An 18778-nucleotide genomic window follows, 5' to 3' on the forward strand; every position below is an offset into this window, starting at 1 on the left:
TCTTGCTAATACACTGGTATAATGCTGCCAGACAGAGATGCTCTTTACTACTTTAGCTCCTTGACTTTTGTTACCACTTTGCAAACATAGGCTCCACATGCAAACCTGCAACACTGAGGCAGGAGGTAAGTTGCTCAATCAGTTGGTCATGTTCTAATGTATTTCATAGTAAGCAAGAAAGTACATCATCAAAATACCCCCCACCCGTGTCCATGTAGCTTTTGCAAAACAATCGACACACCTAGTAATTGGCAGAATGTGAAGACAAACAGGCAGACTAAAATCAAACATCAGCAGCAAGCAGGGCTCATCCTCAGCTTGTTTTTGGGAATGGTGGTTAATATCTCCCTGCTTCAGTTAAAATGCAGGATGGCACAGGCAAGAGGGTAACAATGTCTTCAGTGTACACAAAGCACCTCCTTCTTGACTTTGGGAAAACAAAGAGCTGACCAAGCAGAGGACACAGTTTGCCATGACATCTCAACAAAAACAAGTCCATACTCTCAGACCCTCTTTTCCTGCCCTGTGACTAATGGGTCAGTTTCCTACAATGTGCACTCCAGAGCAGGCTATGAAGGAGGAAGTATTTACAAGCTCAGCACACATGTAAAGCAAAACAAAAGCCCTTGACATAGTATGAAGTTGAAGGAAAGCCAACCCAGGAAGCCTATTAAAATTACACCCTAAGAAAAACTGCCAAAAATCTCTGCCATCTTAGTCTGTGTGCACAACAGAAGATGACATCTGTCATTACTTATTTTGGCTAGCTTGTACTTCTCATTGAGACAACTAACTAAAAGTAACACTGCATACACAGAAGACATAGTGGGCTTGAATATTGGAAGGGAAGGAGAGGGAGCTACATCCTGTAATGCCTGGGGTCTCGCTGATAGAGACATTACACATATCTTTAACATTGTCATACTCGGCAGGTGCCACAGATATTAATTGCTCCTAGAAGGAGGAGAAACTGCTCTGGCAATTATGCCCATTTAATAGATGTAAAGTAAGACGAGGCTGGTTTCAAGAAGAAAAAACAGACAGCCACATCCTAGAATGTGGTATACTTTAGAGGCTGACTTCAAGGCAAATAAGGAAAAACAACCAGCAGAGAAACACACAGTCCATCACTTGCACACTCCTGAGCTCACAACAAATAAACATCCTTTGTAGGTTTTAGATTGTCTCTTCACACAGCTTAATGGAACGAGGTCAGCTTGCAAGTCCAAATATCAATTCTTTAACAACAGTTATTGCTGGGAGTCAGCAGTGTGCTGCACCATGGTCACTCAACATAAAGGCCATTACAGACAAAACAGACACACAGACACAGACAGACAACACACTCACACAAACAAATCACTGATACCTCTGAAAGAGACTCACACCACTCTGCATACAATAGCCATCTTCTAAAGCAGCAAATGAAAAGTACTATTATGAGCTTTACTGGCAAGTCTCTTGCCTATGTGGCATTCTCTTCACTGCTCTGGACAAGGCAAAAGATGGCAGAGAGTGAGAGACAAAAGACAAAGCTCCACTCACAGCTCCTTGAATTATCTTCTTCATCAGCAGGAGCAAACACATAGTTCTCAAAGGTTAAATGAGGGAAATAGGGGGTGGGGGTGGTTGAGCCTACGCGGACGTAAGGGAAGCAGCCATGTCCAAGCAGCACCTGAGGCCCTTTTCAGTCAACACAAGAAAGCTGCAAGATGATGTCCAAATTACACAACAGTAATAAGAAGTTGTAAAGAGCTCTGCAGTAGGAAGAATGGGGTGAAATCAGACAAAACATAAACTACTTGTCTTTTGACAAGTGCAAAGTGATAATTTAAATTTGTCCTACTAAATATTTTGATTGTCTTCAATGTAACCTTTTCATTTACTTTTTTTTTTTTTTTAAGGATTAGGACTCCGAAGGTTCTCATCGAAACAACACCTGTTCTTCCGAAGTTTCTCGTCTGGATTGTCTCCCACTTTACAGCATGCGAACAGCACGGTCTAGCAAATTATCTGCTTCTGTCTCCATAAATTCACTAGGAGGAGTTTACACAATGGAATCCCAGTCAAAATCATCCTGGATGTCATCAGTAGGAAGTCGCCTCATCTGGAAGTTGGCTGGAGGAATCATGTGCTGTTGGTTCATAGTGGCATGATGTCCTAACAGACAAAAAGGCAGATTACAGAAAATAAGGCTTAGAAGTTATCGCTTTACCTCTCTTCAAGTACACAGTATTAGTATCCAAATATAATGATCTTCACAGCCTTGTACTCTCTTCCCTTTCAAATGTCTCTGAGAGAAATAACAGGTTTCTTATTGCCTAAGCATAGAACAGTCAAAATATGCCTACTCAGCCTTCATAACGCATGTTGCACCTGCTTTAAAGAAAAAGAGATGGAGTATCCCTTCAGACTAGACTGGCATTAGAGTTCCAGAGCATTTACATTATAATATCAAATTACTGCACAATGATAAAATAGTTGAAGACTTTGCATGGTAAGCTGATTTACACAAGACATGCATTTTTTCTTTTCTTTGTCTGCAATCCATACTCAAACATTATTTTATATTTATTCTTGCTTTGTAGTACTTTGTTTGATCAATAGAAAAGACTCAACATCAAAGTTAAAAGTAAGGTGGATCAAATTAATTACAAATATACTGTAAAACCTAACCTAATTGATACATACTGTACGTATCCACCCCCTTTAGTATGACGCACCAGAATTACTGGTTGAATGCATATCACCTCTCTATGGTTTCAATTAGTTGTAGTATAAATGAACTTTATCCGAAAGGTCCGACTTCTGGTGTGTCAGTATGGTGGTTTAATCTACACCATGAAGACAAAAAACACTCCAAGTAACTCCAGGTAAATCAGTCATTAAGAAATGGAAATGTGTGTGACAGTATGTGACAGTGTGAGAAGACATGTGAGGGAGGCCACACAGAAACCTATGAAAACACTGATGGAGTTACAAGCAGTGGGTGAAATTGGGAAGAATTGGAGAGACTGAGATTTGCTTTACCCATCACAACTTTATGGGAGAGTGCCAAAATGAAAGCCAATGTTTATAATAAACAAACAACACATGGGATATTCTGTCCAATGGAAAAAGGATCCTTGGTCTCGTAAGACCAAAATTGAAATTTTGGGCCATCAGACTAAATGCCATATTTGGCTTAGCAAAAACATATCATAAAAACACCATCAATGAAGCATGGTAATCGTAGCATTATACTGTGGGGATTCTACTCTGCAGCATGCCCTGGAAAGCTTGTACAAGTACAGTGTAAAATGAATGCATCAAAATAAAGGAAAATCTTAAAGGAAAACCTGATGCAGTCTGCAAGTAACCTGCCCCTTGGAAGAAGACAACAATCCCAAGCAGAAAGTACTTGAGAATAACATTGCTAATGTCCTAGATTGTTCAAATAAGAGTTCAGATTTCAATCCTACTGAGAATCAGTGGCTAGACTTGACAATGGCTGTTCACTCATAATCCCCATGCAACCTGACATAGCTTGGGCAATTTTACAAAGAAGAATGTGGAAAAATGGCAGAAACCAGATGGGCCAAGTTGACACAGACCTGCGCACACAGACTCAAGGCTGTCATGGTTGCCAAGCATGCATCTACTAAATGCTGACTTGATGGAGGTGAATACATATGTAGCTCCTAATTTTGTGCTTTACATTTGTTATTAATTTAGACCATTCTGCAGAGATCTGCTTTTACTTTGATATTAAAGAGTCTTTAATTGTCAGTCAATGCTAAAAAAAAGCCAAATTCAATCCACTGTGATTAAATATTGTATAATAATAAAATATAAAAACTACTAAAGGGTGAACACCTTTTATATGCATTGTACATAAATATAACATGAGCATGCACTTTATGTGAGCAAACCTGACTGAAACTTCCTGCAAAATGGCAGCTTTTTTTTACTTACTTAAGCAAGAAGGAGATGCAAATTTATGCTCCTGAAATAAAACGTCATACTTTATTTCCTAAAAGAAGGTACATACTTTTTGGAAGGAGCAACAAACAAGCCTGCATAAACATCTGTTAAGTAAATATGGAATGGAGTTCAACAACTGACCACTTGATTACCTGTCATAGTGGGTCCTGCGCTGCTCATTGGTGGCATGTGGGGGTATCCTGGGGGCCCCATCATGGGAGCATGAAGGTTCTGCCTAGTGTCTATATACATGTTTCCTGTTTAAGAAAAACAAAGAATAAAGATTGCAAAGTTAAAAGTTTAAGTATTTTTTGCCCTGTTAAATATGAAGAATTTTTCATTTTCAGCTTCTTTCGATATCATGCTTCATGTTTTACTTACAGATTCTGGCTTCTGTATGTTATAACATTTTTCAATTACCATCAAAGACTAGGTGAAACCAGAACTAGAAGAAATTGCCTTCACTATAGGCTAAGTGATAGGTTACAGGTATTTTTCTACTATAAGCACGTACAGGGTGCATGACAGGTACACTAATTACACTTATACACTTATGTGTATAAAAAAACAACTCTGAATAATGTCAGTTTCTTCCGAATGTACTGCTATATACCTATAAATAGTGGTCATGCTTTTCAAATCGCATGTGGCCGTTACCAACCTTATTCCCCCCACATAACTCAGATATGGGTGTCACTACATGATACACTCACGCAAAGCGTCACATATAACTGGCTGATTTAGAGTTGTCAATTAACATAAACATGCACAAATATCAAAGACAACAGAACGACAAAATAAATTTGGTTTAAAACGTATTTATACCTCTGAATTGTATTTATGCTTCTGAATTATTGCTGTGATGGTATTAATAGTAAACATAAAAACATTATTTTTATTCCAAAATTATAATAAAACCAAAAAGGTTGTGTTTTTTTTAATCAAGTTTTGAACTTTTCCAGTACACAAGTTGCCTCTTGGCATTAAGTTTGTCTGAATATCTGGTATTTTACATTAATACAGCAGCCAGCAAATCAGAGAAAATTTGAAATATGGATGGCTCAACATAAGCACTGATGCCATTGCCCACAGTGTAAAGCTGATTAATGATATGTCTGTTATGAATTAACTTGACCCAAAGTGCTTAATTAATCAGCATTTTCATGTTTGCTTTATCAAATGCCTTTAATAGTGTTCACAAGGTTAAATTTATATTTCTGTTTCAACTATTTTTGTATTCCACTTGCTCCTATCAAATCTCTAATGTCAGTTTCTGAAAGAAGCGTAGTTATATTTGATGTCTTTTCTACAGTAACATTAACTTTATGATTGACTAACGCTTTATTCACAAGTCATTTACATTCCACACAGTAAATCATTTAAATAGAAACAGAAACTCTAAAGCTGGTGATGCTTGTTACCTGTGGCAATGTGCTGGCCAGTCTTGTTCGAATGCATGGTGCTATGGCACACTGGAGTTTGGATAGTCCCTTGAGGTGGGATCACCCCTGTCCGGGTAAAAAACTGGTTAATGGAAGAACAAAGATCTGCAATCTGGGCAGGGTCCAGTGACCAGTTATTGAGATCTGCTTGTCTCATGCTCTCCTTTAATCCTGCATACAAAAAAAAAAAAGATATATATAAAGTATACTTTTATATGAATAAGCACGAGTGATGGGCAGGCATGACATACACTAAAGAGAACACTTTCATCAGAGAAACAATTCCACGTAACATCAGTCCAACACTCTCTTCCAGATAGCTATATTGTGGTGGGATACTGCATTCTGGATCAAGCATAGGCTTTAGGCAGAACTCCAAGCTCTATGTCTAGCTAAGACCAGACACTGCTCATCACAAGTCTAATATCATCCCTACAGTGAAGAAAGGTGGTGGGAGAATAATGCTGTGGGGGTGCTTCACAGCAGCAGGGACAGGGAGACTCAACCGAATTGAGGGAAGGATTAATACAGCCAAATACTGAGAGATTCTTGAAGAAAACTTGCTTGAGAATGCATGCAACCTCAGACTGGGGTGATGATTCATCTTTCAGCACTACAATGACCCAAAGCATACACACAAGACAATGCTGGGCTAGCTTCTGGGCAAATCTCTCACTGTCCTTGAATGGCCCAGCCAAAGCCCACACTTAAACCCAATAGAACATCTGTTGAGATACCTGAATATGGCAGTTTAGGGACACTACTCAACCAATCTAACTGAGCTTCACAGGACCTGCCAACAAAAAGACTTGAAGATGTAATTGCTTACAAAGAGGCTTCTACAAAGTACTGAATTAAGGGTCTGAATACTTGAATGAGAAATTTCAGGTTTTGATTTTTAATAAATTTGCAAACATTTAAAAAAAATGGTTTGATTTTGTCATTAAGGGTGAAAAATGAGTGGACACTGATGAGAAAAAATTGCAAATTTATCAATTTAAAATTAAATCTACAACATAATAAAGTGTGTCAGAAGTTCAGGTGTCTAAATACTTTCTGAATCCACTGTACATGTTACAAAACCAGCAAAACCAAAATGAAGCACAAAAGAAATGCACTTCAAGAATGGTTCAAGTTCCTTGCAATAGTTTCTATTTCAGCATTCAAACTATACTTCCATAATGCACCATTCATTGCACTTAATAAACCACAGAACACATTCAAAGGCTGGTCTTACCTTGAAATGGTGAGAGGTCAACATCTGCCCAATTGTAACTGCTGGCAATGCGGCAGCTTTCCTTTAGTGCATCAAGATTGGGGTACCAGTCAGAAAGTAAACCTAATGAAAAAAAAGTAGTGATAGAATTTTATTTTCAATGGCATAGTATGCAGCATGCAAACAGCACTTAAACAACGTATAAACAAAAGGTCAGAAAAAGGACTGTATTGTTCCATTGCATTGTAAGGCAACTACATATTTCTTCTAACGAGCACAAGAATATAATTAAGTGGTGCCATATAGGCAGTTTTCAAACAGTATGAGCCTATAACATGAAAACCATATGGCAATTCTAAGCATTCAGTAGTTTATAATCTTTGTTAAAATGTTCAGTTCCACCAGTAGCTTTAACAGGAATAAAAAGCAAAAAGGCAATCACCTTATAAGTAGAAAGCTAAGAAAGTGCCAACAATCCAACAACATGAAGACACATTAATTAAGTCAGGTTTGGGTACAGTTTTCCATGTAAATTAGGCATCTGACTTTTATGTATCTTGCAGAAACCTATTACCAGACAGCACATCGCCTGCCATTTGGAGAACCACAGCAGGAGAGGCTTCCTGTTCCAGACTCCTACAAAACCATATGCAAACCTATCACTGAGTACTTGGTGGTGGTTGTTATAATGCCCCATTGAACACACAGCAATTGTACCTGGCTAAAAAAGTGTCTTTTCCAATGGGGGTAGCAGAAGTATTTCTGAAATTTTATCCTGTACTGGGGAGCATAAGTATCTTATTAAGGAGCCCCACCTTTCTCTCAGGCAACTAATATAAAGATATCACGTTCAACAACAACATTTATTTCTATAGCAGATATTCATACACAGGATGTATGTAGCTCAATATGCTTTTAAAGATGTCATAAGAAATACAGTAGTTACAAGAAAAGAAAAATCAAGGTAAATTAGGCAAGAATAATAATGAATGATTCCCTGCAAAAAGCTTATGTCAGGATACTAGAAAGGAGACTCCGCCCAGTCATGGTACCTCAGACTCAGGAGAAGCAATATGGATTCTACCCATGCCGCGGAACGGTGGACCAGTGTTTACCCTCATTAGTATTCATGTATTTTGTGGAATTAGAGAGTGCGTATGTCTGTGTTCCACGAAAGATTCTGTGGAGGTTGCTGGGAGAGTATGGGGTTCCAGGGCTCCTAACAGAGACTGTTTGGACCCTGTATAACCACAGTGAGAGCTGTGTCCACATATATGGAAAAACTTCAGAGCCGTTTTCCAGTGGGTGTAGGACTCCACCAGGGCTGTGCTTTGTCTCCTGACCTGTTTGATTTTCTTGGACAGGATATCAAAGTTCAGCCAGGGAGGGGTGGGAGACTAGTTGACTATGAATTGTGTCACTGCTTTTTGCAGATGACATGGCCCTGTTGGCTTCTTCAGGCTATGAACTGCAGCATGAACTGGAATGGTTTCCAAATGAGTATGAAGCAGCAGGGATGAGGATCAGCACCTCCAAATCTGAGGCCAGACTGTTCTCTCCGAGTGGGAGGTGAGTTACTGCCTCAAGTGGAGGAGTGTAAGTATCTTGGGGTCTTGTTCATGAGTGATGGGGAAAAGAGATGGCGAGATTGACAGATGGATTGGGGCAGCGAATGCATATGATGTCATACCTATCTGTAAATGGTGAAGAAGGAGCTGAGTCAGAAGGCAAAGCTCTTGGTTCTACCAGTCGATATATGTCCGTACCCTCACCAATGATTATGAGCTAGGGGTAATGACTGAAAGAATTAGGTCACAGAACAAGAGGCTAAAGCTTTTCCACAGGGTGATGGGGTGGAGATAGGGTGAGCAGCACTGACAACCGGGAGCAGCTTGGAGTAGAGCAACTGACACTCTGCATCAAGAGGAGCCAATTGAGGTGGTTTGGGCATCCGATACGGATGCCTCCATGTGGAGGTTTTATGGGCATGACCAACTGGGAACAGACAGCGGAGCAGACCCAGGGCTCACTGGGAGATTATGTCTCCCAGATGGCCTAGAAACACCTTGGGATAACAGAGTATGAGTTGGCTGGGGAAAAGAATATATGGGCCTAACTGCCAAGACTGTTGCCCCTGTGACCCGGCTTCAGATGAGCGGTGAAAAATGAATAAATAATAATGAATACCCAATAAAAAAAATTAAATCAATATCAACTTGCATAACATCTTTATATATAATACGCTACCGTGGCTGTTCGCTTGACTGTCCAGGATTTTAAATCGCCTGTAGCTCGCAGACCGATTGACCTGAAATTTGGTACACATGTACTATGTGATGTCTACTATCCGCTTTCAGGGCAATGGATGACCTCCAAGGTTATTCCTCTTTTTATTTTTATTTTATTGTAGAATCAACTCCCGGCAGCAGGGCGGCCATGTGGTGCATGCATACAGGCGCCATTCTCATCCCTACCAACGTCGCCATCACCTCCCACATCACATCACTTCACACCTTAAATCATTCTTGAAGCAGATTGAAGACTTAAGTTCCAGCTTAAGTGAAAAATTAAGGAAAATTATTATTATTAGGGGGCAAGGAAAGAACTAAATCAGAAGGGAATTCTATTCTATCACCACATACACTCATTCACATTGTGCCAATACAGACATGTCAAACAACCTAATCTACAGTACACCTTTGGGATGTGGGATGAGTCACAAGAGGACAAAGGATGACGCAGTTTACACATTGACACTTGCCTGATGAGTAATCAAACTTGGGCCCATAGAACTGTGTAGCAACCTATTTGCCACCCTGCTGTCTCCTAAATAAAATTGCATGTTTTAGTTGCTTTAAAAAAAAAAAAAAAAATTATATATATATACATATATATATAAAATACACTACCATGGCTGTCCGTTTGTCTGTCCAGGATTTTAAATCACACGTAGCTCGCAAACCGTTTGAACTATTGACCTGAAATTTGGTACACATATACTACATAACGTCTACTATCTGCTTTTAGGGTGATGATTAACCTCCAAGGTTATTCCTCTTTTTATTTTTATGTTATTTTATTGTAGAATCAATTCCCAGCAGCGGCATATGGGCGCTGTTCATATCTCTACCACCTTCGCCGTCACTTCCCCTACCTCTTCATATCTTAAATCATTCTTATGTCTTCAATCTGCTTCAAGTGCCAGCTTAAGTGAAAAATTAAAGAAAACGTACTAAGTAATTGCAACAAAACACTGACTTAATCAATTTTAACACGAAAAGTTGCCATCGAAAGAAGAGAAGAAGCAGGCTGCTAGGGTGGAGAAAAGAAGAGCTGCTCAGGAAGCAGCAAGCGCATCAACCTCTGAGCAAACGAATGCTAAACGAACAGAGAATGAGTCTGAAAACTATGCTCAAGTCAAGTGGATTCACTGCATGTTATTGTGCAGTGCGCCGTTACTGGTAGATATATAATTAGTGGAAAAGTAGAGTCTAGTATATAATATTGTATTCTAAATCTTTAACCCCTTAACCGCCCTCTGCCGGATATATCCGGCATTGTAGCTTTATTGCTGACGCCTTACTGCCAGAATTATCCGGCACATTTGCCTGTGGTTATGTGAAAGCCTGGCGCGTAGTATAACTGACAGTTTGGCGTGGGTATTATTACTACGTTGAATTTCGACAACTCTGCGGTCGTATTGGCCGCTCACGTGATGTGATTCGAAAGTGAAAGCTGTGAATATGGCGAAACGTAAACTGACTTCAAGTGAGGTTTTGCAGGCGATTTTGGACAATAATTCTGATCATGATTGTAGCAGTTCTGAAGAAGATTTTAGCGACAATGATGATCAGCAACGTGCGCTGCATGATACTGTGAATGACGACGCATCGGATGATGGCGATGAGTGGGTGTATCCCCAGCATCTCAACTGGACTGTTGCCCGTTATCTGAGCCAGATATGAAAGATCCAAACCGTGACCGCTTGTTCAAGCTACGTCCTTTGATTGACCATTTATTTGAAACATTTCAGCAGGTAAATACTGCTTGAATAAATGTAAAGTAAAAAAACGAAAATTGTTCAGATTTCTCCTGGCATGGGGAATATTTAGGGAGTTGGCAGTTAAAGGGTTAAAGAGGAATGCAATGATATGGTTAGATGGATGGAGGGATAGAAAAAACAAACAGTTAAACTGGAGAAAAGAACAAAATCTGGAGGGGTTCCAAAGCCAAAACACCATCCAGCCTCCACTGAGCATTCTAACACAGATGTCCTTAGGTCAGTCCTCATTGTTGACAGGCTTTGTCCCAGAGGTTTTACCCTCAGTAGATTTCATGGACAGTTGGAGCACCTGCCTTCATTCTAGCATCACAGGTGGCTGTGGTGCAAAATGAAAATTACTTTCAAGGGCCCATACACAACATAAAGCATAGCATTGCGGAAATCTGCAGTGGTCAATATGACTGAAGTATTTGTTATACTTTTCTAGAATTAACTCTCATTTGTTTCTTAAAGAAAACCACATATCCAAACAACATCAGCATATTTAAGTTAGGAGTGACATAACGAAGTTGCCACTCAGGGCTGCCAGGACAGTTCAATGGATTAGTAAATCCTTTGTGAATTTCCCCTTGGGATTAATAAAGCTGTCTGTCTGTCTGTCTGTCTGTCTGTCTGTCTGTCTGTCGTTCAAAGGGCATCATTAATGGCTGGAATCCTCTTTATTGTCATTTTTATATTGCATGCATGCATAGACATACAGAGTTATATTAGGACAGTCAGCATGTGTGCATCTCCTGCTTTCACATATCCTTAGACTGCAGCAAACATAATCATAGAAGAACACAAACTTTAATATAGATTATTTGAACCTTTGCTTACCTGCATTACATGACATCTGCTGCTGCTGCTGTGCATGAGTCTGGTGTGACAGTGACTGCTGGTGGTGGTTCTGATGGTGCTGCTGTGCATTCTGATGCTGTGAGGGATGCTGAGCATGCTGGCCGGACTGCTGTGGATGTTGTCCATGCTGTTGAGGATGCTGGGAAGGATGCTGTCCGTGGTTCTGGGATGGATGCTGTGATGGATGCTGTCCGTGCTGTTGGGATGAATGCTGCCCATGCTGCTGGGTATGTTGGGAAGGATGCTGCCCATGTTGTGAAAGATGCTGTGTGTGTTGCTGAGGGTGGGGGGAGGTGTGAGCAGGATGTGTGTTCTGTGTGTGTATCTGAGGGGGATGGGACAATGGAACCTGTCCACCACTGTTAGTGAGGCTGTTCTGACTGCTGTGCGTGTGTGGGCTCACTGGGGAGTGCTGAAAAGAACAAGAGGTGTGGGTTTGTTGTGTTGCATCTGAGGGCATGTTCATTAAACCTACAACAAGAACAGTAGAGATCAGAGGTTCAGAGCTGACAGGAAACTCTACTACATTCATTCAAAAGATGTTTTTTTTTTTTAAAGAACATCAAAGCTCAACTGACCTTGCTGATTAAATGACTGCTCAAAAACAGACTTATAAAGGCTGCGAAAGGAGGCACTGAGATCTTCAAAGTTGTGCTCCAAAAACAGGAGTTGTTTATCCCGTTCTGGCAGGCTATATTGTGCTTGAGGTGGTGGAGGTGGTGGCTGTTGCTGGAGATTCATAGACTGGGACACAGGCTCTGCATGGCTCGGCACCTGGATGGACAGATATAAAGAAACAGGGCACTTCTGAAAAAAATGTTTAAGCAGGAAAAACAAGGAATGGAAGTAATCACACATCTTTGCACTGGGCCTGTATCTGAACTGCATCAGGTCTGAAACTTGGGAGGTTGTGGTGCACATTTGACATGTGCTGTCTATTCATAATGGTCTACTGCTTACTAAAGACATGTTTACATACTGTGACTACTCCTCCAAGCTCAAGATGTGGTTATCATAGCTTTCATATTACTTGTTAGTGTTTTTCAATTGGAACAACTAAGTAGAGCCTTAGCCACAGGTAGTGCTGGGCGGTATACCGGTTCATACCGAAAACCGTTTTTTATTTTTGTTATGATATGGATTTTTCTTATACCACAACACCGGTTTAAATTGCCTAAATGACGTTCGGAACGTGGCGCAGCGGGAAACCGTTCAAGTGGGGAACTTTTTCACTGCTACACCGCTAAACACAGATTTATTGCGCGGGGGCTCTTTTTCACTGCTACACCGCTAAATAGGTAGTGGTAGTGTAGGTATTGCGGAGTGAAAATGGACAGAGAAAATTCCGAAACTCAAGCTGTAGCTGACGATAAAGTTGAACATGATGACACAGAAGAACTTTTGCCGAAAAAAAGGAGTCACGTCCGTTGCCTGGAGATACTTTGGTTTTAAAAGGTCGGATGGGGACCATTATGTTCAAATGTGTAAATACTGTTTCTATACTACCGGATAATACTGCAAGCCAAGATGTACTGTTTTCAATACAGTGTAATGTACCTGTGTACTGTGTTAAAATGTGACGACATGTTGACTTTATTCTCGACATTTCCACTTTAATCTCGACCCTTATGACGAGAATAAAGTCGACATGTTGACATTATTCTCGTAATTTGTCATTAAAGTAGAACATTGTAAACTAAACTTCATCGTAAAATGAATATTTAATTTACTAGATTTTCTCAAACCCTGTCATAAGTTATATAGCACATTAAATGCTTTAAGTGTTCCCCGAGCTTCTTAAACTGACTTCCTCTGCACTAAGAGGAGGTGCCGGCAGCGATAGCCACACAGAATACATTCACTTCATGATATTCCTGCTCTCTGAACATTTAGAATGCCAAGATAAATACTTGATATAATTTTCATGGTGAAATGCATTAAAGTATGCATTAATCATGTGGGGGCATGGCGGCGTGGAGGTTGCACTGCTGCCTCGCAGCAAGGGTGTCTCGGGTGTACCCTGCCTTGCATTTGCATGTTTTTCTGGTGGGTTTACTCTGCGTGCTTCAGTTTCCTGTCAAAGTCATGTAGGATGTGGGGTTTTGTTATGCTGTATTGACCCTGCTAGTGTATGTTTTGCTTGTATTCACCCTGCGATGTGCTGGCGACTCGTTCAGGGATGGGCGCAACCCTGAATGGATGGCATAATTAAACATGTATAACAAAGATATTTTTAAAGTTCTGAACACTCCGTGGGCTAAGTTTATAACTAGTTTTAATTTCACAAAGACATTTATCATGTGGTGATTGGTTATGTGGAGAAACAAAAAGGAAGGATAGGACCTGGGGTTTTGGTACCTCAGATAAAGACAGCACGTGTGCAATAAAGAAACCCTGCTCAGTAGAACATGCATTGAATTCTGTGTTCGTGACTCCGACCACCAGATCACAAACCCAACATTTACACAATATTTAAGTTAAACCTGTGCGATACCCATTCATACATCCAGTTTTTTGGGGCCTCGTCACACCTGCCATAAAGTTCTCTACACTGAACATACACCTGGGGACCCCTTACTGCGAGGGAGCAGCACTAACGCCACACTACCGTGCATGTTTAATACCTGCTTTAATGCATTTCATCATGAAAATGATAAAGTATTTATCTTAGCATTCTAAATTTTCAGAGAACAGGAATATCATAAAGTGAATGGATTCTGTGTGGTGATCACTGTCTCCTCTTAGTGCAGAGGAAATCAGTTTAAGAAGCGTAGTGATTAACAACTGGGTCGGGGAACACTTAACACAAAGCATTTAATGTACTACATTAACTTATGATGGGGTTTGACAAAATCTAGTAAATTAAACATTGATTTTAGGAAGAAGTTTAGTTTACGACATTCTACTTTAATTATGAAGTAAACTATGAGAATAAAGTGGAAATGTCGACTTTAACCTCGACATAAACGGAGAGAACAAAGTGGAAATGTTGACTTTATTCTCGACATATAGTTTGTTTTTTTCTTCACAGTGGCCCTAATACGATTCCGTAGGGCTATACCACAAATAGCATTATAAATGCAAGTTGCAGATTTATTATTTATGCATATAGCTTAGTTAGTTCAGTTGGTAAAGATGTCATCACCAAGTTGCACTTGTTTTATTTTATTTTAATTTGGTGAATACTGTGTAATGCACTTGGGCTTGAAGCCTTGAAGTAATAGTGCAACTATCAGTAATAATACTATTATTTATTTTATTGTTATTATTCATTAGTTTAATTATTATGCAGTTTAATGATGGTAAAGTTGTTTAAAAAGTCATTTTAACGTGTCAGTGGACAGAGATTGTTAACATTAACAGAAAGTGTAGTTGGTTTACAAAAAATATTTACTATTTATTCCTTTTCTAAGACATGTTCAGTGCACTACAACTTTTGACAAGCACTTCTGGATATTTTACTAAGTCTAAATGCCTCTTTGGATGGTTAAAAATATGTTGTCAAAATTGTAGTTTAAGTTTTTGCAAAATTTGTTCAATAAAAAGGTTCTATATTTTGACTGCATCTGTCATGCAATGTGATTCCTTCTCTTCATTAGTGCCACCCCCTTGAAAACTATCACTTAATGGGGCCATGCAAACCTGTATTAATACTTGTGTGCACATTAAAATGTTTTTTTGTACAATGTACAGTGCTCTTAACAGTGGAATAGGTTATTCTTAGCCAGTAATGGCAGTGGAAAATGTGGTTAACATCCACTCATGCATGGGAAAAAAACACAGTCGAGTACCGTGAAACCGGGATAATTTAGAAAAATACCGTGATATAGAATTTTGGTCATACCGCCCACCCCTAGCCACAGGTGTTGGTCAGTAACTGCTACTAAGACGGCTTCTTTTGATGACCTTCACAATTCTGCTAACTTTACACCTAAAGGCCATTTTGTCAGATCCAGATCCAAATTATCGCACCATAGCTTTTACTCATGCAAAATCCTCAATTAGTGGACAACAATGTATTCTTGTCTTGCAATACAGCCTGTCCTTAACTAACTAAATTCAATTACAGTAACTAAAATGAAGACCCAATAAAAATAAACCAAATACAATGATGTATTAAGTGAAAAAAAAAAACACTGAGCTTAAACTTCAGTTTACTAATAGTCTACAGTTCACAGCAGAATGTCTTCTGATCTTATGAAGTGATCCCAAGGGTAGTGCAGGAGAAAATAATAAGATATGGGCATGCCACCCACTTATTTGTTGAAGCAAATAAACATGCAAAGCTGCTGTCAGTTGTCTAAGTCTTCTTTCACCTTGCAGACATTTTCCTTCCGTTTTAAGGTAACTGCAACCATATGTGGTAAGGCTGTAGCAGGTTAAAAGCCATGTCCACAATTTACCTATGCCAAGCATATTTAAGAAAGATGACATTGTGGCAGATTTAACAGAGAGATCAGCTACTGTTAAACTAGCTTTACTACGGTTTTGTTTAATTCCCTGGGAAGTTCTGAGACTGGTAACTTAAATCACAAGCCTGAATTGTCAATTTGTATGTGTGCTTCAGAGACAGACATCATCAACACTCAAATGAGATACAAAAATCCCTCAAATTTCTATACAAGGGGCTCTCAAAGACAATATATATACTTATTATTATTCCTGTTGTATTCAGAAATTGTTTCATCTAATTTTTACTTTTCCTGGGGAAAAATCAACTAAGCAGACTGAAGAGGATTAAAATTTCTCCCAAGTAGTTTTTTGGAATATTTAAGCAGATATTTATAATTAACATGAACACACAGATGAAAAATGACAGCAATGCAAGTGATTACCTGTTGTTTCCCTTGACATTTCAAATTCTTGCCTAATTTCTCTTTCCTTAAGAAAAATTAACAGCTGAAAATTCTTAATGAATAGAATCAAGTAAAACATTTCCACAATAACTCCTCTATCCCCAAAAAACAACACTAAACTCCCAAACTCCTACTCAGTTTGGAGAACAATGCGAGTAAAAAGACTTATTTCTTACACCCACATATATTAGAACATCTAAAGAAATACAGAGGCCTATTTTGGAGCAACATTAGTGAATTCTTGGCAAATTCGTGAGAGGCCCTGTACTGTACCTTGCAAGAAAATCTGAAATTTTATTTTTATTAGATGACATAAAACATTGCAATCCCTTTGAGTTATAGAGGGTGGGTCAGTATTCTTCCAATTGATAAAGACAGGCTGATGGGAGAGCACAGTAGTACAATAAAAATAAAACAGTGATTCATAAAAAAAAAAATTAAAACCACAACAGATTTATTTTTACATAATCTTATCTTTTCTGGGGTAAGTAATGTCTTAAACATTTACGAATAATCATGAATCCGGTACCATATGACAAATAAATGAACATGTTTTCCTAAAATTATCTTAAAATAGAGAACAGTTTGAACAGGATTTCCACTCCAAGGCTAACCAAACAGGTGCTGGTAAATTACTTTGTTTATTTTTAAGTTGCAAACTAGTTGTAAAGCCGGACATCAGTTAATTTCATGCCACCATCTACTTCAGATCTCTGCAATGTTGTCCTTTTAATACATGGCTTTTGTTGCATTTTAGATAAACATGATTACTGCAGAATCTAATTTATTAGAATTTGATTAAATTAAATTATATATATATATATTATATATATATATATATATATATATTATATATATATATATATATATATATATATATATATACACATACACACAGCTGGAGATCTACAAAGGGAGAAAAAAATGAATCATGTATCATAAAGTAGTTTTTATTCCTGAGCTTTCAACCCCTGCCAGGGGTCTTCATCAGAGGATAATGCTTAGACTTACAAGAATCAAAGGCAATATATAGCAAAATATTACGTGGAGGGGGTGGGGGTGGCTAAGTCAGTGTGATGGGGGGGGGGGTATTGGGGGTACAGTTTATTTATTATGAACATGTTCTTCTTAAGTTTGCATATGCTGGATTTATGTCCAAGTGTCTGTTGATGGCGTTCTCATTTGATAGCCAAGATTCTGCCAGCTCTCTGGCACTTTTAGTACTGGCCTTAAATTTTACTTGTACATTGTCCTAGTTAAATGTATGTCCTATTGATTTAGTATGCGTGTAGATCAATGAAAGTGAGTCCTTTCTTCTGACGGCGTTGCGATGTTCCTGTATACGTGTTGCGATTCTTTTTGAAGGTTGTCCTATGTATACCGCTGAGCAAGAACTGCATGGAATGCTATAAACTGCGTTTCGTGTTTCTGCTATCGATTTCCTGTTTTTAGCATTAAACAGGACCGTGCGCAAATTGTTCGTGGGTTTGTGTGCTATTCTGACGCCTGACTTGGCCAGGATATGCGCTGTACCTTCAGACACCTTGTGGTGATAAGGGAGTGAGTGCCAGGTGGGGTGGGGGTTCTGATTCAATTCAATTGTTTGCTGAGTTTTTTGGAGTTTATAGCATTCCATGCAGTTCTTGCTCAGCGGTATACATAGGACAAACTTCAAAAAGAATCACAACACGTATACAGGAACATCGCAACGCCGTCCGAAGAAAGGACTCACTTTCATTGATCTACACGCATACTAAATCAACAGGACATACATTTAACTGGGACAATGTACAAGTAAAATTTAAGGCCAGTACTAAAAGTGCCAGAGAGCTGGCAGAATCTTGGCTATCAAATGAGAACTCCATCAACAGACACTTGGACATAAATCCAGCATATGCAAACTTAAGAAGAACATGTTCATAATAAATAAACTGTACCCCCAATACCCCCCCCCCCCCATCACACTGACTTAGCCACCCACCCCCTCCACATAAAGTTTTGCTATATATTGCCTTTGATTCTTGTAAGTCTAAGCATTATCCTCTGATGAAGACCCCTGGTAGGGGTTGAAAGCTTAGGAATAAAAACTACCTTATGATATGTGATTCATTTTTTTTTTCCCTTTGTGGATCTCCAGCTGCAAATATGCAAGCCGTATCACAGACCTTCTCTTCTATATATATATACAGTGGAACCTCTAGATACGAGTTTAATTCGTTCCAGCACTGAGCTTGTATAGCGAATTTCTCGTATCTAGAACAAACGTCCCCATTGAAAATAATGGAAATCCAGTTAATCCGTTCCGCATCCCAAATATATTAACATAAAAATCAATTTTCCTAACAAATAACACTGATAAATTATATATACTGTAGTCTACCTTTAATAAATAACACTG

The 18778-nt window shown here is 39.0% G+C and overlaps 1 protein-coding gene across 1 annotated transcript in view; it reads right to left on the bottom strand.

Moving 5' to 3' along the window:
* Window positions 1-1875: 1875 nt before the first annotated feature.
* Window positions 1876-18778, bottom strand: part of foxj3 (forkhead box J3) — a 229123-nt gene continuing 212220 nt past the window's right edge. Inside the window, exons 7-12 of the mRNA XM_028807686.2 lie at window positions 12103-12298; window positions 11504-11995; window positions 6643-6744; window positions 5385-5576; window positions 4116-4220; window positions 1876-2160 (exon numbers count right to left, since the gene is read on the bottom strand). Coding sequence (XP_028663519.1) covers window positions 2048-2160; window positions 4116-4220; window positions 5385-5576; window positions 6643-6744; window positions 11504-11995; window positions 12103-12298 — 1200 coding nt within the window. The 3' untranslated portion in view covers window positions 1876-2047. The remainder of the gene's footprint in view (window positions 2161-4115; window positions 4221-5384; window positions 5577-6642; window positions 6745-11503; window positions 11996-12102; window positions 12299-18778) is intronic.

Source organism: Erpetoichthys calabaricus, chromosome 8 (genome assembly GCF_900747795.2).
Source record: "Erpetoichthys calabaricus chromosome 8, fErpCal1.3, whole genome shotgun sequence".
Lineage (NCBI taxonomy): Eukaryota > Metazoa > Chordata > Cladistia > Polypteriformes > Polypteridae > Erpetoichthys > Erpetoichthys calabaricus.